Source organism: Corvus kubaryi, unplaced genomic scaffold, assembly GCF_017639235.1.
Source record: "Corvus kubaryi isolate FWS band 111438036 unplaced genomic scaffold, C.kubaryi_AGA036_p1.0 37385, whole genome shotgun sequence".
NCBI classification, from domain to species: domain Eukaryota; kingdom Metazoa; phylum Chordata; class Aves; order Passeriformes; family Corvidae; genus Corvus; species Corvus kubaryi.
Genome location: NW_024581127.1, coordinates 13,038,245 through 13,065,074, shown reverse-complemented (window position 1 = coordinate 13,065,074; position 26,830 = coordinate 13,038,245). Strand labels below are relative to the sequence as shown.

Sequence of the window (26,830 nt, the reverse complement as noted above, 5' to 3'; positions counted from 1 at the left end):
AGCCGGCGGGGACGAGCGGCGGCGGTGACCGGAGCGAAGGAGCGCGGCCGCTGGCGGCGGCGGCGGCGGCGGAGCGGAGCCCCCGCCGGGCGGGCTGCGGCAGCGCGGTGCGGGCTCCGCCAGGATGTGTGTCCCGGCGGCGGGGCCCCCCTGGCCGGGGCCGGTTGGGGCGGGGAGGGTGCCTGAACCCCCCCGCCCCAAGGTCACCCGCGGCGCGGACCCCGCCGAGCCCCAGCCGGTGAGGCCGCGCACGCCGCCCGCCCCGAGTTGTTGTTGTACCCCCCTCCTCTGCCTTCCCCGGGAGCTCCTCCTTCTCCTCCCCCCGCCGGGGCAGCCCGGCCGGGGCCGCGGACCCCCCCGCCGCCGGTCCCCCGCTGCCGCGGAGCTCCTCCGTCTCCCAGGAGCCATTTGCAATAATCCTCGCTGACCCCGGCGGGAGGTGTTTCCTTTCCCCTCCCGGGCTGGTTTGGTTTTTTGTTGGGGGTTTATTTGTTGTTATTTTAACGTTTATTGTTATTATTTCTCGTTGTGACTGTATGAAGCAGTTTTTAAAAATGTGAATATCAAAGCTGGAAGGCAGCTGGACTTAAGAAATGAGTGAATGGAGCCTGAGATGCATTGTTCACGCAAGGTAGCCGAAACAAGTTTTTTTTCTACCAAAAAGAAAAACCCTGAATCCACCCTTCCCCGACAAACTCAATGGCTCAAGTACAAGATGCAGCTGTTGATTTTAAATATATGCACTTCGTACCGGAGCGTTTGAAATGTGTTCCTGATTTACAGGACTTACTGTCTTAATTAACCTGTCTGTATTGAATAAACGTGGTCTTGTTTTTATTTTTGGGTCTGTGTCTCATTGTTAAGGGGAAATGAATTCTGATTCATGAGAACAAAACTGTGTGGATGATGCCCCGGGAGGCACGTACCCCCTTGATCTTCTTTCAGTTTTAAGATCTCCATTTTACAAGCAAAAAAAAAAATCCCCACAACAATCCGCATAGTCTGATGCAGTGGGACACCGGTTATTAATGCACGGAGATGCAACTGAGCCCCTTTGTTTGCCAGCAGCGTTCATTTGTAAGCCGTGAGACGCCCCTTCGAGCAGCCGAGAATGTGGCTGTTGGAATCTATAAGTCAAATCGTACTGAAACGAAAATTAGGTATTTTGTACTGGGGAAGGAACAGGGCTTGTGTTGGTCACTTGTTTGGGTTGTTTTCGGTTTTTTTTTTCTCTCTCTGAATATAGAGGGGAAAGAAAGACTCTAGAAAGGAGGCAAGACATCTAGGCAGCAATCAAAAAAAAAAATTTTAATTCTGTAAACCAAAACTAGGTATTTCAATGGTCGTTAAGTTCCAATACCTATTTTGAATAGTTTCCTTTGTAAAATCCTGTGTTGGGTTTTTAGGAGTCATTGAGCTTCAAGATCAGAACTGAACACATCACACAGACTGGAGCTTAACAATCTCCCAACCCCCACTCAATTTGAGGTAAAAGCTTCTCCTTTGAAGAAGGTAGCAATCCCACATGAAAGAAAATGGAAGATGTTTGCCTTTGTGCAAGAGAGCAATTTGAGTAGCTACGTTTACTTGTGTGATTAGTACTTTCATGAATACATTAAATCCACAAAGTATTTTAGATTTCTTTCTCTGCCACAGCTACTACTAGAAACTGATGCTGAAGGTTTTTATGATGTCTCACTGAATACCTCATGCACTAGGACCAGTATGTGATGTTATTAGCTTTATCTTGACTAATTTATAAGTAGAATGCAGTTTTTCCATATCAAAGCATGTAAAACACAAAAAACGAAGTTCAGCGCATTTTAGAACCTCCTTAATTACTAACATCTGAAGTCCTTTTTCTCATAACTTGGGCTGCTTTTGTGGCATTTTGCACAACTTGGAAAAGATTCGAATCTGCCATTAGTTCTTAACCTCTAGTACAATGACGTAGTGTGTAGGTTATCCTTCAAATGAATTTTTATTTGCAATTTTCTTGTTTCTTTCTTTCTCCAGGAAAAAAGTTCAATAGTAGATACAAAGAATATAACCACTAGCCACAACTGAAAACCTCGTTATTCTTGTATTTGTCCTTTAGATGCCCAGGGAGGTAGGTATGTGCTGTGCAGACACTGAATTTGAACCCTGGGATGGGTAGTTTAATTACTTAAAAAACTGGAGGAAACAAGCTAAAATCTGGACATAGCCAATGGAGCCTGAATGGTTAACTCTAGTTAAAAGTATATGGGTGGGGGTCAGCTGGAATTCTGAAAGCTGTCGAGTTTGACTTGAACTTTTTGCCATTGATAATTATGCATTGATTTTGCATCTCCTTTCCTTCCCCCCGCCCCTCCTCCTCCCCAAATCCTAGCCCCTGTATACTAATGAGAACAGCTAACTTTACAAGTGTCCTTTGTAGTCACTGAAAGCCTCAAGACATTCCTTTTAAGGATTTTACTAGAATAACACTTTTCAATAAAGTGGCAGTTGAAGTGAGGCGTAGAAAAGATGCTAATAAATTTCACTGTGACTGGCTGGTTTTTAAGCTTCCTAAATTACTTCTAAAATAGCTTTTACCTTCTCCTTTGTGCAAGGCTGAGGATGTATATATGAAAAGGGTTATAGTGAGCTAAGCGTTATGCAGAGTGTGATGATTTGGTAAAAGGAATTTTGGCACTTGTTTCAGATAACTTGCATAACTCACTGACACATCTTCCTCATTATAATGTGAACATCCTAAGCTCATGCCAGCAGCCTTTCTTGTCACATCTTCCATATAAGTCTTTGTCTTCTTCAAAATATAGAACATGTCACTTCTTCATAAGGGAACAGATCAAACATGGCTCATTTGGTTTTGGAAGACAAATTTTAAAAAATGTTGGACCAATTGAAGTATTGCCAGAAGGTTTCTGTTGATTCGTTGCAAATTCTCCTTTTCTTTGCCTTGTGCTACGCTATGCAAGCATACAAACTGTGATATAAAGTCATCATTTACTTTGTTTCCCAAACAAGATAAAAAGTGTTGACCTGGGAAATAACAATTTTCCTAAGTTTTCTGTGTCTGTGTTTCAGAGGTGGGGTTTCTTTAGTATATATATTAAGTCTGTGCCAGACTTCAAGTACCAGTTGTTGGTTTCTAGAGAAGCAAAACAGAAATACATTTGGCCTTCACAGTATGCTTAAACTTTCTTCATTCATAAGTGAAAATATAGTTTACTTACAGTTTTAAATTTGGACTAAAATTGTGTTTTCATTATAGGCTTTTAGCTAGGTTTTAGCTCCTTTTTTTTTCCATATTGTGAAGAAAAAAAATTGTTCAAAACACACATTTTACAGTGGATGACATGAGCTGTAGAACCAAAAGTAAACCATTTAGATCTTTGTAACAAATGATATTCCAGTGCATTGGGGAAGAAATTTAATTTCATTATATCTAAAGGGGGTTATATTTTGCGAGTAAACTTGATTTTAAGTAATATTGTAAACAAATACACTGAAGACTCACAGCCTCATCTTTCAATGTTCCTTTCTGGTGTTGCACTAGCATGGCACTGGGCTGCCACAGTTTTTTCATTTGTAGTCTACATCGCTGCTTAACTCCTCCTGAGTTTTCTCTAGGTGATTGGACAACTGTTTTCCTGACTCTTTGCCCAAAATTCAGCTTTGCATCCTAGTTATATCTTGCTCTCTGTACTCCCATCTTCCCTGAGCTCTTGAAAGTAACTCAATTTAGCCAGAAGTCTGGCAGGTAGAGTGATTTTTGTCTGCTATTTCCCTTGTGTGACCTGTCTCCCTTGTAGCTCACTGTTGTGTATTGTACCAGCACTTAGAATCTGCTATAAAAATTATGTTGGCATGGTACTTGGCATGATAAACATGGTGGGAAAGTAGGGATTCCACCCTAAGTCCTTAAAATGGGGTTTAAAAGAAGCCTTTTAAGCAAATAGCAAGCACATCTCATGGAAGGCATAAGGGAGAAGAAGGATGTGTGCTGGTTAATGCACAATTTAAGTTCTGGTCACCTGGGGCCAGTTCCAGTGTTGGTGACTTCTCCTACATCTCCATCTAAAAAAACATTTCTCATCCCCTCCTAGTCCCTGGCCCCATGATTTTCCTCTCTTCACTGTGCATTCCCTCCCTTGCCAGGCCATTTTTTTCAGCTTGTGGTTGAAGTATTTCACTTTTACATCTTTTGTCCATGTCATATTACTCTTCCCAAGTATTAAGTAGCTTTTTTCTCTTCAGTTGCTTTTTGATGGGTACTTTTGATGTGCTCGTTCACTTGACTTGCAAATATTGTAGCTCAGTCAATTCTTGGTTGCCACGATCTGGTTAACTCCTTATAAACCTTGCAGTGTGAGTTGGAGGGCAAGTTATTAGTGTCCTTCATCTTAGTTTGTACAACATAGGGCAAAAATTGGAGGGGAAATCCTAGCTGCAATGAAATGAACAGGTGAAGTTAACATCAAAATTATTTTCAACTTTTGTGGGAATTTTCTCCTGGTTTGGTTTCTTTTCGTTTTGGTTTTTTGTTTGTTTGTTTTGTTTTGTTTTATTATTGTTGTTTGGTTATATTTCTTGTTTTGGTTTTTTTAGAAGTAGCTGGGAAATACCACTTAAAGTGGTACAATGACTACATAAATGCCTTTGGGGGAACACAAGAATTACATCAGCAAACTCATTTCTTGAGTCAATGAGTTTGGTTCACTTTTTCTCTTCCAAAAATTATGTTTTAGCTGTGTGCCTAACCTCAGTCACCTTTGTCAAAGCTGCAGAACTGCCATTATGCAATTTCCTTGGCAAAAGGCAGCTGCTGGAAAAGAACTGGTGCCCATAGAGGAAGGCTGCAGTGTGCCCAAGCTGCATTAGTAAACACTGTAAACTCCACAACAGAGGAAGCTACAGGAAATCAAGCACCATAAATTCAGAGGCGTGCAGCATTAGCTGTTCCTTATGCAATATCCTGTATCTGAATTGTATTATTTTTGCTTCCCATTATATAATATAGTGGTGTCTGGTAGAGTAATACAGCCAGCTAAGGGTGCTCTTCATCACTGCAGGCATTAGGCAGGACATGAGCAATCAAAAGAAATTGTAAAAAACATCTTGTCTCTATGTCCTCCTTGTAATTACTAACTTGGCAGGACTTCATTCATGAAGAGGTTCTAAGGATAGGCTCTAAGATCCTAAGCTATATGAAGAAGTTTAATATGTGCACTTCCAGCCCCAAGTACATATTTTATAGCAGCAACAATTTCAAAGCTAGGGGGGAAAAAAATCTTGCTGGAACTTTGAGCTTGGAAGCCAAGTGGTAAAATCGAGAATAAATGGACCTGCTCTCATTTTCCTCCCATGTAGGTACTTCAGTCCTCATCCAAGGAACTTCACTGCTCCCTGGCACACTATGGGGCTTGTATCACCAGCTGCCCCTCAGGAGGTGATGTCTGATTGATTTTACAGCCCAGAGAAGTTGTAGTCTTCCAGCTCTATGGGATCACTTTCAGGAGCAGCGCTGACTTAAATACATTTTTCATTTGGTGGTAAAGGATGAAACAGCACCAGGATGAAAATGTTTTAATTAGAGGAAATGGATCCTGGCTGGCTTAATAGTAAATATTTACTGCTATAAGCATTTTACCATAGGAGACTGGGGCTTATTCTACCCACATCACAACAATTGTCCTAGTTTCAAGGCTTAAATCTACAGAAGCATGGGCTCGCAGTTAAAGTGCAAATTTAGATTATTAATGTTCTTAAATCCACATTGCAATGCCTTTTCTTGTTTACAAGACTAACTTAGTGTTCCAGAGGAAACCACACAGGGCTGAAGCAGATGACTGAACGCATGTATGTACATCCCCAGCTTCTCCTGAGAAATGGAAGATGAGTGGGATACGTAATCCTCTCCTGTTGGTAGCAGGCAGCACTGGCAGTTGCTGTTCTGGCAATACCTATCTATCAGTGCACGGGTATGCCCCACTGGTGTGATATCTCAGCTCTACGTTGTTTTGGAAGGTAAAAAACCAGACATTTATGTTTTCCATCTTGCTGTTCTGCTCTGTTGTTAGCTTTCACCAGGCTGCTTTGACAGCTGCTTTCCTCCAATGCCTCCAATGCAAACTCCCTCAGCTGCTGTCAGCTCTGACCTGAACTGTGGCTGGATTCTGAATCACAGGACACAGAAAACTTATTCCCATAAAAAAGGGGTAAGTCAGCCTGGAGTGTGCCAGACTGGTAGCAGGATGGAAATAAGAGACATAAATTTCCACATCTGCATCTGTATAGATCTCTTCTTCTGTTCTTCTCCCACCTTTTTAATTTTTTCCTTTTAAGAGAGGCCACAGACGTCAAGAACCTCTGGAAATCAAACAGCTTACCTCAGTAGGGGTTTAGAAGTGACTCACAGCCTTGATGTTCACTTTTCCCCTTGTTTTCCTGGAAAGCCTTTATGGCACATTTGGTTCATGGTGATCCTGTTCTCCAATCTGCAGTGAAACAGATGCTTTGGGGCTAAAAAGCAAACATGCTCAGCCTGGGTGCTGTGCATGTGCACACACAAGCATGGATCGGATGTGACTTGCTGAAACAGTACTTGTGTTCAGGGTCAGATGTGCAGATGTTTTATTGACACAAAGAATAAATATAGACTTATAAAATGACATGTGCTATTAATTAGATTTAAAATTAAATTTTCAGAAAAAAATATAGTAAGTACCATGTAAGAATATAGTTTTGCTTTTTGTCTTGTTGTAAAAGTTAAGGCAAATGTGTCTTTAGTGCAATACTGCCTATGTCTTGTGTGTGCATTGCCTTGATAGCTGCTCCTGAACAGGTCTTATCTTAGAAAAAGCAGATCAGACCCTGCCAGAACTACCAAATTATTGTAAGAAATAGAATTTCAAATGGGTTTTGGTTTACCTTCTTCTTCCTGAACAAAACAAAAATCCTTATTGTAAGGTATATATCAATGCTGAATAACTCTGAAGGATGTCTTCGTGCAGGAGTGACTTGAAGTTTGCAGCCAGCATAATACAGATCTGCCTTATTATTGCAATGGCTTTAGCTTATCTGTTACTAAAAGTATCAATTATTTTGGCTTCAGTAGTTTTAAACGCGGTTGCAGACACATAGAAGTTGAAATTGTGTTATCCAGGAGGCACTACTTTTAAGTTCATAAACTTTAGAAAGTTTTAAACTGGGGAGGTGAGGAACCAACACAAGAATGGGAACAACTCTGGGGAAAAATGGTTTTAGACACTCTAGATCAAGGGATCTACACTGAAACCCAAAAGGGTACATAAGCCTCAATTCCCCTTACTAACTCCTAGAGAAAGTGGTTACTAGAACTTTGAGAGCATATTATGGAGCCCCATCATGACAGGAAAGATTCTTAGAGACCCAGCTGGAGAACAAACTTCCTGATGGAAGTAGCCTGGCAAACAGTAGCATGGCAGAGAAAACTAAGGCTTGAGTAGGGTGTGGAAATGTGGACACTGACTGTGGGCAGCACTGACTGTTCCTTCTGTTCTGGCGTGCTGTTGGCCTGGGTCTTGCTAGGGTTTTACCCTTTTGCTGTCACTGATTGACTCTGGGATTGCGGGTTTGCAGGATAGATGGCAGGACAGACATAGTTTGGGGGCTTGCTCTGCATCAGTACTCAACACCCCAGCACTTGAGATCTGAACCTTTTGTCTATTGCTCCACTTAGAAGCCTCGGCCTCTATGGGGAAGTGGGAGAAGTACAGCACTGCCCAAATCTGATTTCCATAGTTGTGGCTATAGAACAGAACCCGCGTGGTTATTGACTCCTTGGTTGTTGCAAAGTGTTTTTGAAAGCACTGGAGGTGTAGCAGTTACACCTTCCTCTTCAAGTTGCCTTTTTCTTTTTTTCTTTAAGTTGGTTAGTTACTACTGCACCCCAACCCGTATCACAGTGAACGAAATTAAGTATAAGTAGCATCTATTGGCTTGCTGCTCTTTTGACTGTACATTCAACAACGGTGACAAAACTGTCAGTACCAAAGACTTCAGCACTTATGTTGTCATTTATAGCTCACAGCTGAAATTCATGGCCCTGGGTGCTCCTGGAATCAACCTCTTCCCTTGAATAACTGCAGTTACTCAGTTGTTAACACTCACACTGTATTTGGTAATGTCTCTGAGGCACAGCAAAGCTGATTATTTAATTTACCACATCCTTATGTCCTGGATATAAGGATAAACCTCTTCCCCATGAAGACAGCCAGATATTGGAACAGGTTGCTGAGAGGTTGTGGTCTCTGTCCTTGGTGGGTTTGATCAGACTGGGTAAAACACTGAGTAACATGGTCTGATTTCAGAGCTGTCCCTGCTTCAGACAAGTTTTTGGGCTGGAGATTTCTTGAGAGAGCCTTCTGACCTGCATTATCCTGTGATCCCACAAAGTTGGCACATTTGCTTGCAGCAAAATATTCCCTTCTAATGCAGTGCATGGAATTCACCCAGTGTTTCCCTAAATCTCAACTAGGAATAAGGAATCCAGGCTATGTGAATGTAGTCCTTAGCAAGCATGTCATTTCAAGGCTTTTCCCTGCCATTCATTCACCCTGATTCACCTTGAGTACTACTCTCATTTAGGGTCCTCTTGTTGAAAAGACCATTCTCCTCAGTTTCTTCTATGTCTAGATTCTGGTATTTCTCACTAAAATCTGTGAGGCTTCAAAAGCAATAACATCCTTCCCCCAGGCACCGATTGCTCATCTGTGACAAGGAGGACATCCACTGTTCAGCTGATACTGCTCAGGCAGAGACACACACTTTCTTCTCCAGCAGTAGAAAAGACAGATGAGAAGGACAGGAAGGATGGTAGAGGTCATCTTTGTGGTTTGGGCATTCTTATCTTACTTTCCTCCATGGCTCACATCTGGATCATTTGGATCATACCTTGGGACTCAAGAGGAAACGAAACAGTGCAATGTTCATGTGTGCCCAAGGGCAAGGGTTATTCCTAAGAGGCCAAGAAAAAAGACCTTTCCTGGATTTGAAGGACCCCAATCCCCTGTGCTCTTAGGATTGTGTTCATAGATGCAGCTCTTGTCTCAATAAAACCCAGTGCCTTGGGACTTGACAAGAGCTGACAACACCTTCTCTATCAGGAAGCAGTTTCCTGTGAACCAGTGATTTCTCAGAAATTGTATGGGTGCCTGTGTGGGTGTTTCTGATCACTGTGCCTGCACAACAAAACCTCTCCAGTTTTGGTTGTTCAAGATAAAAATTGAATGTGAGGTCAAGTTTCTGTTTGGTACATAGTTAAATTCACATCCTTTACTTCAGATAAGCCATGAGCCTGAGACCACCTCTCAGACATACCTCTGTGTCCTGTACATCTCTGCTCCCCAGTATATACCTCCTATTCTTCTTTTGGCAAGGGCATTAGGAAGTTCAGAAGAAAGCCCACATGTATGATCTTAACAGGGCATGGCCAGCCCAGGCAGTTCAGCTGTCCAGATCTCCTGAAGCTCTCACTTTTGTCTCCAGCAGCATGGCCAAGTTGTTCAGGTTTTCTGAATGGGAGCATCTCTGAACCTCACCTGGAATATTGGTTGGCTAGGTTCAACAGGGATGGCTTCTTAGGAGTAACACCATACTCCCCCAAGGTTTAAGTCAGCTAAGGTCAAATATTAAGGAAAAAAAAAGGGAGGGGGTGTGTGTGTAGTTTTCTATAGGGGCAGAACACGGTGATATTTTTTAGCAGAGTCAAACATTTGTAACAGATGCACGTACACTCCCAGAGCAGAGTGTATATGGCCAACACATCTCCAAGAGCCAGCTCTGAGGAACTAACCATTCTTTCCCAGTTAAATATCAAAAATGGGGAATGATGGATGATTTAATCAGACTCCTTTGCATAATTTACTCTGGAGTAGATGGTTCACGTTTTTTTCCAAATGTGTCTCAGCACAAGGGCTTTTCTTGATCCTTAATTCTTCTCTGTCTTATCTGAAATGCCATTATTCTCTGTTGCTGTCTGTGGGAGGCGTGACCAGAGTCTCACATGGCAGTGCAGGCAGGAGTACTGCTGCCTGCTCTGAACCACTACAGTCCTCTCCCTTGTCTTCATGCCTGCCTTTCAGAAACTAGAAGAGCTTGTTTGGTTTTTTAAACAAAACTGCTGAACTGTCTCCTGTAATACCCTATTATCCTATCCGGCTGCAGTGTACTGCTTTTGATTTTTGCTTGGCTGGTTTGCTAACAAACCCCTTTTGCATGTATACGTACTGCACTGGCGTGCCAAGAGGCGAGCAGAGATATGTCTATTCTGCTACGTGTTTGGCAAAAACAAACCAATCCTTTTATCACCAAATGAGATGTCATTATAGCCACCCTCTGGCCTCTCCCTCAGCAAAATGAGGCTATTAAAAAAGGCAGGTCTCTAGCCCGTCCTATTGGAGTTAATGAGGAAAAGTCAGTGAAAGTCAGCGGTGCAGGAGGCTTTCCGCTCCCGAGCTGGCGGCACCGAGCGGGGCTGCTGCGGTGAGTCAGCGCCGGGAGAGCCGCGCCGCCGGCTGCGAGCGCTCCGCGGCTTGGCAGCGCACCGGCTGCGCTGTGCCGCCGCTCGGCGGGGATTCACACCTCGCCCAGGCTGGGGACTTCCTTGCGCGGTTATCCTCGCACCTCCCTCAAGTGCGAAGTAGAGGGAGAGCGCTTACAAACTCCGTCTTTGAGTGTGGGGATTCAGGATCTGTGCCAGCAGCTCGTGTCGGCTTTGAGCCTCCGCTTTCCTGTGTCGTGGGGCTCTGACAGGGCAGATGAGTGCTTCCCATTAGATACTCACAGACGCCAAAAATAGACGCTCCATTACTGCAGCATGCTAGCTGACAGTAATGATAGGGCTCTGCTTACTAGTTCGGTTACATACTGGCAATCTGGCCTCTTTGCATGCTTTATTTATCAGGTATTAATTGCAACTTCCACTTATCACCCCCAGCCTAAATCACTGCATTGTCTGTTGCAGTGGTCAGACATTTACTTATTTTTGCTTTTATTATTAGCATGAGAAAACTCAATTACAGGCGAGCAGGCGTGCATACACAGACACACAGTAGTAGGTCTGTGCTGATGTTCTTAAAGATACACATCTGCTGATACTAAAAATAGGTCCTTGTCAGCAGCTTGGTAATTTTAGGCTCAATGAGAATTCATCCCCATGGTAACTGTGCAGTTGTTGAATCATTTATTATTTGAGCTTCAAAATCACAACAGTGCTGGCAATTTTCATCCTCTGAACATTTTTAAGGACCTTTTGCAGTGTTGTGATACTCCTTGCTCCACACCATCAATATTTATCAAGCAAACAGCTCCAGCCCTTGAACTGACTACCTGCTTCTCCTTGGATATAGCAGGGCTGGAATACTTGATAGCAGGATGACTGTTTAAACAGGTTTCACTTTTGTGATAACAGCAGCCCCTCGATGTGGCTGTTTGGCCAGGGATGGTACACACAAAGCCCTGCAAACTCCCGATTGGCAAAATGAAACTTTAAAGTGTCGACCTGAGCCTCGGCCTTTGTCTTGAAAGCCAGAAAACAAGATATCTCAGGTCTCCGTGTTGCAATAGGTTTTGTAGATAAGAGGCTGGTAGTTTTTAACCTCTCAGACAGATGCTGTTGACCCCAAGGCAGTGGGGGGACACACTGCCTGGCTTTGTGGAGATAAAAGCTGTTTGCACTTTCCCTCACTTACAGATAATGCTCATTAGCCATCTTGTGCTAAACCCAAGAGAAAGACCACTAGGCTAGCAAAGAGTAAGGTGAAACTCAGATTCCCTGAGACCAGGGGTTGCTCAGACTCTGCTGTCATGGAGTCTCCAGAGAGTGGGACCAGGGTAAGCTCTGCAGCCTGGGGTGGGGGGAACAGAGTGAGCGCTGTCAGCTTTGAAACAACAGAAATCAATCAGCAGCAGAAACACTTCCATAGCACACAAATTGTAGTGAAATGGGGTGCCAGAGACTGATTTCAGGATGGACTAAATCACAGACACCAGTTCTCTCACCAGCTGCACCCGTGACTTTTGTTGCACTGCTGCTGGCCATTAGATTTACTGGAGTGCACAGTACAGAGAGAGCTGTTACGTTTTAGGTAGAAGAGGTTCAGTCCCTTTTAGTCTGACAAACTGAGATCTGAAAGTCTGACCCAGAAACACAGATGCTATTCCCAGGTGCCAGCAGTTGTAAAGTGATATACTTAACAGAGCTGATTCTCCTGGGTTAAAACATTATAGCTATTATACAACTGCTGCCATATTTTTAGATCAAATGCACTTTAATTGTGTGAGCTTTTAAGAAGCTCTTGGACAAGGCAATCTACAAGGTGCTTTGAAATTGCCTTTCGTCTTATTAGTTCAGTTGAGCTGAACACAACAAAATAAGTATGTGCAGGCACCTTTTACAGCTGCTGTGTAGCTCCTTCTACCCTAAGCAGCTTTCTGTAAATCTGTCAGTACCCAAAGTGTGTTGTGCATCACCCGGGTGGGATTTGTCAGGTGATCCTGGTGTGCACTGCGGGGAGAGCCAGCGTCTGCCATCGAGGAAAGCTCAGTTTCCCCTCCGGTGCAAGTGTATGATCACCACTGATATCAGTTCGAGTCACCTATGTGCCAAGAGACAGTACAGTGGTTTTCTCATGGGCAGGAGCAGGAGAAAGTGGCCCATCCACAAACCAGCCCCCAGCTCTGAAATTGTCTCCTGGACAAGCCGCAACTATTCTTTATTCTTTATTCTTTATTCTTTATTCTTTATTCTTGCATCTGGTTGCTCAGTTTGCTCATTTAAGTAAACCAGAAATGTCCTTCCTTCCAGTTGGTTCAGCTGCTATACATTTATCCCAGAGCACACACAGAGACAGATTTGGAAGACACTGCCTCTTTGTATTTCCACCTACCAGGCTCCATCTTCTTGGGCTGGGAAACGCTCTCTGTGGCCACAGCCTCAGCTGGTGGAGGCGATGCCAGGTCTCACTGTGCCACAGACAGGCATGTCAACAGCAGAATTACTTGCTTGTAGCATCGAAAAAGCTGGTCACAGCTCATAGGTTTTATAATGAGTTGGGAGGGGGGGAAAATCACCTGCACAATAGGCCAGAAGTGGAGTTTATTCTCAAACCCTTTGTGGCCAAGAGCTTGGTTTCAAACAGTTTTTCCCACTTGCCACACAGTGCTGGGTGGGTGGTTTAATTCTGCCCAGCAGCATGCTGCCCATAAAGATGGGGCAGCTGTGCCAGAGGCTCCCAGCTTTTCCCAAATACTGTTTTCCTCTTTTTTCCTGACAAAGGATGGAGGTCTGAGTAATCAAATATGCTGTTACTGCCCTGAGGTATACAACTAAGCACAGCACCCACTTTTACATTGTCACTGTTTATTTATTTTTACCTTGTTACACCTTTTTGATCGTGCTTGGAGAACAGTGGGGGGAAGGACATCCCCAGTGATGTTGTGTGATGCTCCAGTGGCATTGCAGACCAAGGGCTCCCACAGCCCGTGAGCTCCCCGGGTGGTTGTAACCCTGGGTACCCACACAGCCACCACCCGAGGTACCTGCACAGTCAGAACCCTTCACCAGGCACCAGTGAGGGTGTTTCTGAACCTGCAGAGCAGCTGCAGTTGGTGACCATGCATGGAAAGGGGATGCAGCCTGCCTGAGACTTGGAGATCAGGTCGGGTTTGAAACTTTGGGTGCAGTCTCCTTGAACATGGGCTGCTTTTTAACCTGAAGTCAGAAAGAAGTAATGAACATCTTGTGCCATTCCATACTATGTTTGCAGTTGCTGTCTGAAAAAGGATCAAGGGTTAAAGCTCATGTCTCAACTCTGCCTTACTAGTTTTTCCCATCTGGTTGTAACTGTATTTCAGGGATGGCTCACAAGCAGTGGAGCGCTCTAGTAATGTCACTCTGTCACTTTGTGCTTACTTTGTGATAGCTTATAAGTAAGTGACATTTTTTCCATGTAACATCCCTTCCCACTTCACCCAAAGGCAGACTTGCATGGGCTGAAACTTTTTAATAAACAGGTTGCTTTGTTCTGTATTTGGCCTGAATCTTGCACTCCAAGTTACACATCAGTCTTCCAAAAATGCAGGTGAAGCGCTGCTGTGCCTTTTCATGTGGTGAGCGCGTGCCAGATGCTGCTGCTGCCTCTGGAAAGCTGGTACTGCTGGGGAGCTGGCAGCACAGACACCTCTGTAACCTCATACTAGCTTTGATGTAGGGGCTGAGTCTGGACGCTAAGCAAAGCCATGGGTGATCCTTTGTTTCCCGGAAGCCAGAGGAGCAGGTGAGGGACACACGGACAGCATGGACAGAGTCAGCAGCCCATGCAACTGCCCATGTGCATGGATGGACACAAGACATGGGATTTGGTGTTAGAGATCTCAGAGCAAGCACTCACAAAATCCCATTCTGCTGCCGATGCTTCTTTATACAATGATGGATAGATTCTCTCTGCAGGCACCAATGTGTAGCAGCTCTCTAAGAAGCAAACCAGCCTTGCTGATTAATGTAGGCCATCTTTAATTTTCTCTGCACTCATTTCTGTACATTCCCATTTAATTACTGTGCTATTATGGTGGGCTCTCACTGCTAAGTGCACTTAAATGTGACTGCAGCCATGTGAGAGAGGACTCTCCTCCCTCACATTCTCGCTCTGTCCTTCCCCATCCTGGATCTGGCTGCAGCAGAGTTCACACAGCTTCAGCTCCTGCCCAAACACCCCAAACACCAGCAGCAATTCACAGCTGGGCCTCAGCACTTCCCCTCCAGGCTCCCTGAGTGTGGTGAGCCCAGGTCCATTCTTTTATCACCAGTCAGGCTCACAAATCAGCATGAGATTAGTAACTAATTGCTTGGGCAGACAAGGCTTGTAGTTTTTGAGGTCCAAACCACTCCTGCATTTGATTTCTCTTACGTGGTGCAACAAGACTGGGTGGGGTAAGCTTCTTCCCCCCATTCACCCATCACGGGAAGTCTTCATTGAGTGTGGGATGATTTGATGTGCTAGTGCTATCATCAGGGTGAGAGCCTCCAGCTGGCCTGCCATAAATTTCCCCTGAGTCCATTCAGGCTGTTTCATTGCCTGGGATCCTGTGATGCTCTAGTGACAGACCTGTGTTGTTGATGGTTCTCCTTAGTTCTGCACCGCTCATTCCTGGCTTGGCACTGGGGCTCCCTTGTGTGCGTGGTCACCACTGTTGATCCAACTCCAAACTGTGTTAATAGCCAGCTATAGAGTAATTAAAGATCTCCGCTGCTTCTCTACACCCAAGGATGCCCTGGGACCCTCAGTGCCATGCCCAGGACCCAAGGTGGCATGTGGTGACACACGGCTGGGTGCAAGCGTGGCTGGTGAGGAGGGAAGGGATCTTCAAATGGGATTGCTCTTGTACTATGAAGTCATGGCCCCAGGATATGAATAGAGGCATAGCCTGTAGGCAGAAGTGATATCTTTCATTAACTGAAGAGATAAAGTTGAAAAAACGCCCCAAAGATTGGGTATGAGGTAGTATATTTCTGTGTTTCAGGCAGTTTATCATCGGCACTGAGAGCCAGTGAGGGTAGGATTTACTGGAGCTCATGTGGGCTCTTTGCTCAGCTATGGCCACTCAACCAGTCACCTCCCTTGAGCACAGCCAGGCTGATGTGTGCAGCCACATTTCTCACATGAGTAAATTAAGAAGTGGGATTGGTATTTAATAACTTTTCTCAGTGCAGCCACAGTGCTTTTTCAGCTGTTTTCCAGCTTGGTTCTGTAGGCAGTGCTTTGGCTGTATGTCCTTTCAGCAGGGTTTGCTGCAACTCTGTTACTGCAGTGTCTCAGTGGAGGAGCTCCCAGAGCAGACCAGAGCTACATTCCCTGGGGAGATGCACCAAGGAACTGCCACGTGACATGCAACAGCCACAGGAGAACAGTTTTTATGGCCACGCTCCATCCACACCATGAAAACAAATTTTTTTCCTTTGTTTTCTTTAGTACAGCATGACCTTCCATCAGCTTCGCAAACCAAGCAGGGCAGAGGCAGCGAAGGTAGGTGAAAGCAAACTCATCTTGCTTACACTTGCTCTGACAGCCCAGACTTGTTTGCCAGGTAGCCCATCTGTGACCTGTGGTGTGTAAAAGGATCACTTGGCTCCCTTCTGGGTGAGGATACAAGAAAGCACAGTTGTTTACATCTCCATTCAAGTGATTAACGATTAAACAACAACAAAACCAGGAGTTAATGTGGCTCCATAAGCTGACCATGCCTGTCTGAGCACAGCTGAAATAACCGGTTGTTTTGAGGGGGTGGCAAGCCCAGCAAACACAGGCTGCTGCCCTGAGCACAGCACCAGAAAGGGACATGGAAATGTCTGGGTGGGAAATGCTGGGGAGAGGACGACGCCTGCCCTTTGTTGTCCTCAGCACTTTGACATTTGCCCAGGATGCTTGGTGCTCTAGGTCTCCTTTCATCCCTTTCTCTCCCTCAGTGAGGGGCACAGCCCAAATCTACTCTATTCCCAGCTCCAGAGAGCCCAAGGAGGTGACTCTGGGGAAAGCAGAACAGGACAGAGGGGGGAGCATAGAAAAAGAGAAGAAAGAAAAACTTTCTCCATGTAACACAGTAAATTTAAATATAGTCTTTATGAAAGTATAATATATATTTTCACATATTTTTTCAGATTAATTCCAGTTACCTTCATATTACAAATTCTTTACACATTCAAACACGAGCAATAGATTCACATCTCAAGTTCAATCAATACTCTTAACCTCAAGAAAGTTACATTGTGGAATTGGACTTTCATCTTTACTGATGGAGTCTCAGGCTTTCCTGCTTAAATAAATAAAACTGCCTCTAGCTGAGAACCTGCCTAACTGAGATAATGGAGATATTAAGTGATAGCAAAACTGTGAGAGTCACCAACTAATTGTGCAGAAAGAAAACAGAACATACAGATTTCCCCCTTTTGTAGGAAACATATCATTTCTAGTTTATTTGTTTTCTAAAACATATATTATAATAGGGGAATAATATTCTATTCAGCTTTAGGTTAAATGATATTTAACATTGTAATAAATTTAAACAGAGACATATTGAAAAAGAGTATAAAGGATTAGTTCTGAAAATATACAATCCAAAGATTCCTAGACACAAGAGAGCTTGTGAAAAATCTGTATGATCTGAGTTGGGGGCCAAGATGTACAGCTAACTTTATAACATCTGAGGCCAGGGTCCTAAGAAAAAAACAGTATCATCACAAAGATGAACATCTGAAGAGGACATCTTGTCCACATCTGTGCCTGACAGTGGGACCAGTTATACCAGTGCCATCTCTGATGAGTGCTTGGCCAACCAGTCCCAAAAGACTACCAGGGTGGAGACTGTGCAGCCTCCCCAGGGAATGCAGATCAGTATTTAACTACTGCTCATAGGAGAAGGTTTGTTCTGAACCCCTGCTTGTAACTCCATCCCTCTCTCCTGGTCCCATGCACAGTGGGAAGAATTTATTCCTTTTCTCTTCATAACCATGTTTTTTAATGTACTGTTCTCATAACTTTCCCCAGTCTCCTTTCACCAAACTAAGCAATGCCCATGCCTTCAGCAGGCCTCTGGGAGCTGTTTGCACAGTCTCTCTGTTCACTCCACAGTTTTTGAGCAAATTGTTGGCCATAAGTTTTTGCTGAAGTTTTACAGTTACACTGTAGAGAATACTTAGAAAAATACAAAGGCATCCCAAACAAGATGCCCATTTATGCAACCCAACATGAAGTTTGTTTTTGCAAAAGCATTTAATTATTTTTGCATTCAGTTTGTGATTTATATTTCCAAACTTTTTCTGGCCTACTGCTTCCCATCCACTCATTGTCTATCTCTATTTGTACACTTGGGATACTCCTGCAGTTAATAGGCGAAGATTCTATTCCCCCATCACTTCCCTAGTGGCTTATATGAGCTAATTTTCCTTATGCATAAATACTAATTTATAATTGTGCTACATAATTAAAGGCAGAACCATCTTCTCAGAAGGAAAAGTTGGAAATACCATTTAAAAATACTTTGCATCAATTAATTGTGTTCAATGTACTCATGTTTACAGAACAGTGATTTTTAAAGAAAGGCCCTGTCAAATACTTAAGACTGTAACAGTATGAAGTTTTCCAGGATAAAATGTAAATCTAGATTACTATGGCTGTAATGAGTGGGGGAGGATTGCACCCACAAAAAGCAAAAAACAAGGAGGAATAAAGGGGGGGGAAGGTTGAGGTTTTTTAATTAGATACTAGAAATGAGATTATCACTTGCCTTGTCTGAAGGACTTTTTCTACTTTGTCACCCCACCACCCCCTTTTGTTCTTTCTTCCCTTGTACTTACTTTCAGGGATACCAAGGCACTGTTGTGGATTTGGGCTCATGGTAACTGAATACTCCTACAGCACCACCTACCTAAAGTGCTTATATTCCTCAGTTCTGCAATATTTATTTTGAATGCGCCAAAGAACCTGTCCAGTTTGCAACTTTTAGCCTCACATCCCTTTAATTCAGGTTTTCCTTCCCCCTTCCTTCAGTACAAATGAGGACTATAATTGCCATGGAAAGGATGTAGTGATCTACCCCTGTGCCTGAAGCCCAGTCCCAGGGCAGGCAGGGAGACCCACTGCTGCTAGAAGCCATCAGTCATTTAAGAACACGTACATAATCTGATTTCTCTGGTAAGAGTGACCACTGTGCTGCTGGGTTACTTGCTCTAGTCCAGAGAGACCAAACTACCAGCCCTGACTGGTAAAGCAGACAAGGCACAGGGTCTTAACTACAGGTCACAATTACTTTTCTTGCATGGAAGACAAACAGCAAGAAGGGTGGGGAGAGCACAAAGTGGAAATATAAAAATAGTACCACAGGAAAGAGGTTAACTGCATTTCTCATTTTCTGAGTAAGCAGTCTAATCAAGTTTGAAAATGCCTACTCTTGTAGGCCTTTTAAAATTTAAATACCTGAGTACATAGGAAAAGCATACAAGATAAGAATCAGAGACAAAGCATTTAACATCCCACACATATTTTTACAAAGTCACAGCATTTTTTTTCCTCAGATAATCCTTTTTACATTCCTAATTATTTCTGCACTGTGTAAAATATGCCTGCATATAAAGTTTACAGTGGCTTCTTCTGCAGAGATTAGACAAATATATACAAGACAAAAGGGTTTTTTTTATTAAAATGTCAAATGCAAAAGTAGAGGTTGTAAAACACTTTAATTAAAAAGAAAAATTTTAAACTGTGTGCAAAATTATGTAAAAAAGACTTTTTTTTGCTATTTCAAAGAATGAAAGATCAGACTTTGTAGGTTCAGGGTTAGCTATTTTTGTGTTAAGAGCAGCTTAATACTTTTTTTTATCAAGCAGAAACCCTCAAGGACTCGCATGATCTCAGCACCTGTGCGCTCAGTGAAGGGCTTAGTGGCCTGTGTGCACATTTCTGAAAATTGTGCATGAACTTTAAAACAGTAAGAGATCCATCTGGTCATTTCTAGAGTTCTGGTGGTTTTTCTCTTGAGCACAATTGCCTTGAGAAGTGGCAAAGCTGGAAACATAATCAAAATCTCCATCTAGGCTCACTGTGTTTGTTCAAAACATCAGAAAGGGTGGAAGAATCTGCATGAAAGTTGTGCAAGTCACTGAACACCATGATAAAAGCAAATATTAATTTCTTGATTTCCTAAATATAAAATCTTTACAGAAGAACCAAAAGCTTTAGTTTTCACCTTGCACACACAAAATTTCAATGACATTTTCTATTAAAATTAAGAGTGCTTCACTGAGAGTATACCAGAATTTATTCACTATTACATGATTTTTTTACCTTTGGAGGTCAAGTTTTGCAATCAAGTCCAACATCACAATGCCGTTAATATCTCTCAGTGCCTGCTTTGGCCACTTCTGCCTTCCTGTTTTTGGACCAACACAGGTACTCACACTGCTAAGCTGTAAACTGGCTGAAAACAGACTGAAAGACAAACTCTGTGAGTTTTCCCAGCTGGATCAGCTTCCTGACCTAGTCACAGTATGGCAACACTGTAGATGGATGGGAAACGATGTAGCATAGTTTAGGCCAGGGGCCTACTAAGCATGGCTCAGACTGTCAGTGCAGGGATGGGATTTAGCTTTATCAATCCAGCCAAAGGCCAGCTCGTTAGCCAGTGAGCTGAGATGGCCACTTTCACACGTGCAAAAGTAGCATACTTGGAGTAGATGACAGTGAGGTGATGCTGCAGGTAAAGATTTTGCCCAGAAGTACATTAGACCCTGGGCTAAATTGTCTCTGCTAAAAGCAGAGGAAAGTAGAAAAAGTGGACAGTTTTGCTGCTATTTTTCAGAAGGGAAGCTGAAAAAAGGAATATAAGAAAGAAAAGGGCATGCAAGAAATCTTATCACTTCTTTGACAATGTATTTTTCAAAAACTAGAGATTACAGAAGCGTTGTTTGCAAATATATTTCTATATCTTCCTCTGAGACTACGACATAAGTCACACAGTCCAGCCATCAATACAGTGCTTTGCAGTTCAACTTCATTTTTCTGCACAAATGCTTTCAGGGTGACTTCACCCTTTGACTGTTCCTATACAGAAGATCAAGTAAACCAAACCTGAAAGCCTGAAGTGACCTGATCAGAAAGCTCACAAAAAAAAGCACAAGAGAGTAGCTGCCATTATACAAACTATTTCAGTGCTGCAATTTTACATCAGCTTGAAGCTTCGACATTGGATTCTGTAGTTACCTAAGAAAGTGGCTCATTCTGTCTAACCAATGCCTCATCCTAGTGCATTGCTAGGAGACTAACATCATCTCCACAATTTGCTCCACAGAGAGAACTGACTCTGAGAAGCTTCCTGCAGGTTCTCAGTACTGGTATTAAAGCTCGAAGAAGCATGCATTTGAAGCCCTGGGAAACATGCAAAGCACCAGCCCTTAAGATGACTGGAGTAGTCAAAATCCTTTAAATTATGGCTTTGATAGGGTTTTATACATTGCAGTGTGACATTCTGGACATAGCAAAGAGCTAGATTCCCAGGGCAGCAAATGACAAATCATGTTGAATATGGTGGTTATCTGAATCAAACACTATGATACCTCCAAACCCCATCTCCTAGGGTTTGTTATCCTTACCTTCTCTAAGGAAGTCTAACTGCTGGGGCCTTTAAATGCAAATCCATTCTTTGGACACTGTCCTGGCTGCATCATTTGTGTGTACAAGTCCATCCTCTGCTGCATACTACAAACACAAGTTAAGATAGAAGCAATCAGAAGCCAAACTAGTGCAGAAGAGAGCCAGCAGCTGGCTATGCAACCGTAACCTGTCTTAAAATGCTGGGCAGATATCAAAGTCCAGGCTGCCTAATTAGACATTCATAATGCTCCCATTGCTGTGGCATTAAGAGCAATTCAACAACAGAAACTACACTGGGGTAATCAGCTTTCCCTAACAGCACAGCACATGGGTACACATAGGATCTTGTTGAAGACCACTGTCTCCAGACTCTGGCAGCCCCAACTGACTGATCTCAAGACAGTGTCCCTGGAGACAAACACACCTCCTGCACAGCCACACACTCCCAAAGTCTCTAAAGGAAAAGTTAACAATTCACTAGATAGATTTGCATAGACCACTTACCCCTAAAGTTGTCCTAACACTGAAGGACAGCACTGGCTTCTCCTACTTATTACATAATTTTATGAAAGAAAAAAAAAATTAAGAACTTGCTCCTCCAAGGGCTCATACTTCTTGCTCAAAGCTACCTCAATAATTTTGCTTTATCTCCTGAGCATGGCATCAAGCACCTACCCATTTCCATCACCATTCCAATGCTATCCCTTAGAACTGGGATAACATCTCCACACTAGAGAGGTAGCTCCCAGACCACTTCCACTTCTCCCAGCTCAAGGCTATGAAAATATCATGAGAAAATTTCTACTGAACTCTATTAGTCTTCCCTTTGCGTTCTTACATCAGTGTTTCACTCCTTAGCTAAACTGGTATTTGTGAAGACCAGGCTTAGCCCAAAGGCTACTGTCCCAAGATGCCTTGTGGAAGAGTCCTCCCTCCACATGTGTCCTACAGTGTTAGCCTATATTCCATCTCTCTAAATTAAAGCTTATCTTCTTGAGTGCCTCTGTAGCTTCCAAGTCTAGTAGGCACATTTGCCCCCAAGCATATGTTCTCACCAGTTTTCAGTCTTGCCTGTACTGAGTTCCCACTATTTGCAAAGCCCTGAGTCATCTTTATGCAGCACAGTATGGAAGGGGATTGTTTCATCACAGCAGATAACAAGCAAATCCAGCAGGCAAGCCATTCCCGGACACAATATATAGATGTTTATAGCCTCCCTTCAGAGAACCCTCCTCAAAGGTGTTTCAGGAGGTAAATGAAATTGACTGAGGTTTAACACTGCTGCTTCTACAGTGACCAGCTGTCCACGTCTAGAAAGAGAGCTGCTTTTCCTTTTTCCATAGGAACTGCTTAAAATGTTTGTTTATCCCCGCAACTGCATTCCTGGGTACCTTTGTGACAACATCTTCACTGGTGGCTCCACTAGATAGCACAAATAGTCTGGTGCCAAGGACAACACCTGTAATCATTTTCATCAATTTTGAGCCTATTATCAGAAAAACAGCTGTAGGAAGGTAGGATTTTATGCTGTAGAGTAGCATCTTCATACAAACTTACCACAACACTTCCCACTAATAATTTCCTGCATGTCTTTTCTTTTATATTAATAGTCATACTAATCCCTAAATAACTACTACCACAGTCAATATTTCTTTTGTACTACTCAGATTCTCAAACATAAGATCCAGAGGTCAGCTTATGACACTAATGAAGCTGAAAATAAGTCTTCTCCCACCAATGCACCATTCAGCTTTAGAATTTTTAGCCAGCACATGCTGTCTTCAAACTTATTTTGAATGTAGCTATAGAATAAGGATATGAATCCATGGCAGATATGCCCATCCACAGCTTGGATGCAAGCTCCAGGTCAGTACCGGCCAAATACATCTGGGGATGGAACTCTCCACAGCTGCCAGCAAGGCAGTATTTGCTTCCATTTACTTGTGTTTCATGAACTGTTTAGACACAGCATCTTTTGTGGTCAATGGCAACTGCCAGATGTTAAAGGTTAGTGCCACAAAGGGACAAGCTTGTCTTGATCTAAAGCAATATTAATGCTACAATAATATAATTTCTTCAGGAGTAATAAATAAAATATTTTCTTATGCCTGAAATGTTTAATCTGTAGATGCTAGAAGCTTTGATATTCTTTTCCAGGTCTTTCATAGCCTTACTCAAAGGCTAAGGGTGCTACCTGCTCCGACTTCCTAAGAGAAGATAACATATGGACTGTTCCCAGCCAATTCTACGTTCGCCCTGCCTGAAGGGTGACAACCTGCTAGAGGAACAGTAGCAAGTGACTCAGAGTGGTTGTGTCTCCAGATGGAAAAACAGTCAATAGAAGACACATGAAGATGCAGTGAAAATTGTCCAGGCAGGCATACAAGACAAGTATTCCAGCCTATGTTCTCAAATCAAACAAACCTCAGGAACAAATACTTGCATGTTTTACATCAGGCCAGACAGAATTTCTACAATTGTTCTTAGTAGGTGTATATCACTATAATGGATGCAGTGCAAGAGCTTAAACTCTTTTTATATCCATCTAGTTCTTGAAATCAAACATGATATGAAGCATTGCAAACCTTTTTTCTTTATGAATTGATCCTTCTTCTCAGATCTAATCAACAGGTGGATTGGATTTTTTCCAATCAATATTTCTGAGATTGTTGTATTCTCCAAAGAATCTCAAAATAAAACACAATTAAGTTTCAGAAATCAGTTTTGGATGCAAGAACAAGTTTCCACACGTTCTGAAGGTTGATGTTGGCACTCAAGCAGCATTTATACACCTCAAGGGATCCCAAACATCCATCACTAAAATAGTATGTGGAAACATTGAGGATCACTGTCTCTCCTGATTTCCTAACAAATTTTTCCATTATACATTTGCTTAACAGAAACCAATATCCAGAAGGAAACTGTGGTTTATATTACAAGTGGGTGTGAGTTGGGAGCAGTCAGCATACATAACCAAGCAGGTTTTCAGATCTCTGCCAAGTATCCTGCAGGTCAATCAAGAGAACCACAAACATACCAGCACTATTTGCACGTAGGAACAAGTATGTGCACACACACCATCTAGAGGTTTCAGTTCTCTCCCTGCAGATTTTCTATCCCTATTTTTCCTATGACATTTTTAATCTGTAGTCCTGGAAGATTTTGTTTGTGAAGTATTAAGTATTTTCTGATTTGTGACAACAGATACTGACAATATCCTTTGATCAAGCTACTGATAAACAGCTTCTATTTGTTTCAGGACTGTAAGACAGGTCCTGATTGCAGGTCAGTCTTACTTCATATTCCTTACTCTAATAATCAGAGGAGCACTAGCAGTGAAAGAGAATGTGTCAGACTCATCCACTAGTGTTTCAAGATTAAGTTATTGTCCCTTTGTGCTAGGTCTAGGAAGTTCAGCAGACCCAGAGCATTTCTGCAGCACCCCAAAGTCAGATCCTCAGATTGAAGCCAGCAGGAGGAACGAAAAAGTAAAGGGTGCACACTACCAAGTAACCCTCACAAAAACTCAAAAAATTGACAGATGAGCCCAGACTTCAGTGAAAAGCAGATCTTTTCAGAAACTCATAGGGATTTTCAAGTACTCCTTGGGCTGGTACAGGACATGACTATAATGTGCACATATACACAAGCTTGCCACATAATGCCTATAATGTTCACTGCTGGAAAGCAGCCCATGGGGAAATGCAGCTTCAATATAAAGCTTTTTTAGAAGTGGTTCATACAAAAATTAGTAGTAAATTTTGTGGTATAACCACCAAAGTTGAAAGTTTCGACATGGTACTTTGCTCAAAAAAACTGACATGTTATTACCAAAAGTATTTACATAGCCAGAATAATTTTCATGTTCCAAGATTGGAATGTTTATCCACATTTAAAGAAAGAAAGGCTGCATAACTTGACAAGTAGCAGAAGTAGGAGCACTAAACCATCAGGTCACCTGTTAATCCAACTGGAACATTTAGATCCCGATGATTAGTAAATCATGGAGGAATATCACAGATGGTGTCCCCAATAAGAAAGGCCTTTTTTTTTTAATTAAAAAATTAATGTGACTTTTTTTAAATTAAAAAAAAAGTTCTCAGCTTTAAGAAGCACTATTCCAAGATCAACCCAGCTCCATCCCTGGAAACACCAAAAGCTCCTTCAGTACAAATGCCTTCCCCACATTTAACCAGATAACCTGCTGCCTACTCTGTCTGCCTACTGAAATCAATTCCCCAGCTGTATAAGATCATGGTAGGACAACAACAGTAAGCAAGGGGAATGGATCCAGAAACACTTTCTGCCACAGAAGACTGCAATAGTCTGCCCTGGGTAGTGCTGGGACTTTCAACACACCCCTGTAGAAGGCTGCTTCTGAGTAAAGTGAAGCATCCAGCAATGTCTCTTGGTGCCCTGAATAACGTGAGATCACTGAAAATTGTTTTAAAAAGCCACCTGCATGGATGACACACACCCCTTCAGGCACAACAGGTGGATCTTCTCTCCCACCACTGAACTATGTTGTAAATAGGCAAAAGGAAAAACTACTCAAACTGATCTCTGCAGCAAGCTTGCACAATGTTGTAGTAACAATCCCTCCTACAAATCCAAATGTTTTACTAGTCAGCAGAGGAACAGTCAGAAGATAACAGTAAGAGCTTCTACCTGAAAATCAAGTCATTGAGTTTGTTAAGGAAACAAAAGGAAGAAGCCTCCCTGGCAGCATTTTGTATGGTGGGCTGAGTAGAACTTGGACATTGCTACCAGCAACAACATTTTAACAGGCTTATCAGCTTTGAAGAAAGGTGAGGTTTGTTTTGTTTGGTTTTTTAATTTAAATAATTTTACTATTCTGGTATCCAGATAGCTGTTGATCAGAGCATTATCATTCTGCTGCTTTTCAGACACTATGGCAGTTTTGCTAATTAAAACCTACAAATGAAGGGATAATGACAGCCTATGGAGGCATGCAACAATTAGTCTTCCCTGCTAATGCACTCCTGCTCCAATGAAATATAGTAGTAGTTAAAGGCATCCCTGATGTTCTAATCCTTGGCAAGCTACATTTACTTAGAAAAGTGAATCATTAAGTGCCCCCCAAACAATCAATCATTCTGGTGAGAAGTTTGTGACATTAACTAAAGAGTTGAGGTTATTTTGACAAATTCATGATGGAGAGCAACTCAATGGAGTAAGGACAGGGAATGAAGAGTCCCAGATTCTGACACTTGATTTAAAACATTTGAACTCCTTTTGCTGGACAGCAATTAAAAGCCACCAGTAGGCTTTGATATCCGGTGAGCCTATCACTGCAGATGTGATTTCATGCAATCCAAGCTGACACACTTAGTATAAAAATAATAATAAAAACAAAATTGCGAGAGCTTAAGAGCTGTGGTCCAGAGTGTTGATATGATGCTGTGAGTACAACTAAAAGAGGTTTTGTTTCTGGCTGCTCCTGTTCTCCATCTGTGACAGAGCTCCCAGGCTAAATACACATATGGTTGTTTCCTAACCCAGTTCTGTCAAGTGATGCTGGTTAGCCAGACACAGAGATACGTAAACAAAGCTGCTGGCAGCAGCTCTGAATGGCATCACTTCTAAACCAGCCCACTTGTTCCTAAGTTTACCAGTTTTAAACTCCCTGTAACTTAATC

General features: G+C 42.7%; 2 protein-coding genes across 7 annotated transcripts in view; one reads left to right on the top strand and one right to left on the bottom strand.

Annotated features, from left to right (window-relative positions):
• The window catches only part of LOC121668401 (GSK-3-binding protein-like), a 2,932-nt gene extending 900 nt beyond the window's left edge, over nucleotides 1-2,032 (top strand). The window contains exon 2 of the mRNA XM_042036176.1: nucleotides 2,017-2,032. Coding sequence (XP_041892110.1) covers nucleotides 2,017-2,032 — 16 coding nt within the window. The remainder of the gene's footprint in view (nucleotides 1-2,016) is intronic.
• Nucleotides 2,033-14,590: 12,558 nt separating this feature from the next.
• The window catches only part of ESRP1 (epithelial splicing regulatory protein 1), a 37,340-nt gene continuing 25,100 nt past the window's right edge, over nucleotides 14,591-26,830 (bottom strand). For 2 of the 6 annotated variants that reach the window (XM_042036078.1, XM_042036072.1), the window contains exon 14: nucleotides 16,628-21,275. In XM_042036078.1, coding sequence (XP_041892012.1) covers nucleotides 21,185-21,275 — 91 coding nt within the window. In that variant the 3' untranslated portion in view covers nucleotides 16,628-21,184. Of the gene's footprint in view, nucleotides 15,454-16,072; nucleotides 16,163-16,627; nucleotides 21,276-26,830 lie in introns of those variants that run through there. The other 4 variants (XM_042036077.1, XM_042036075.1, XM_042036073.1 and 1 more) reach the window with 4 other exon arrangements.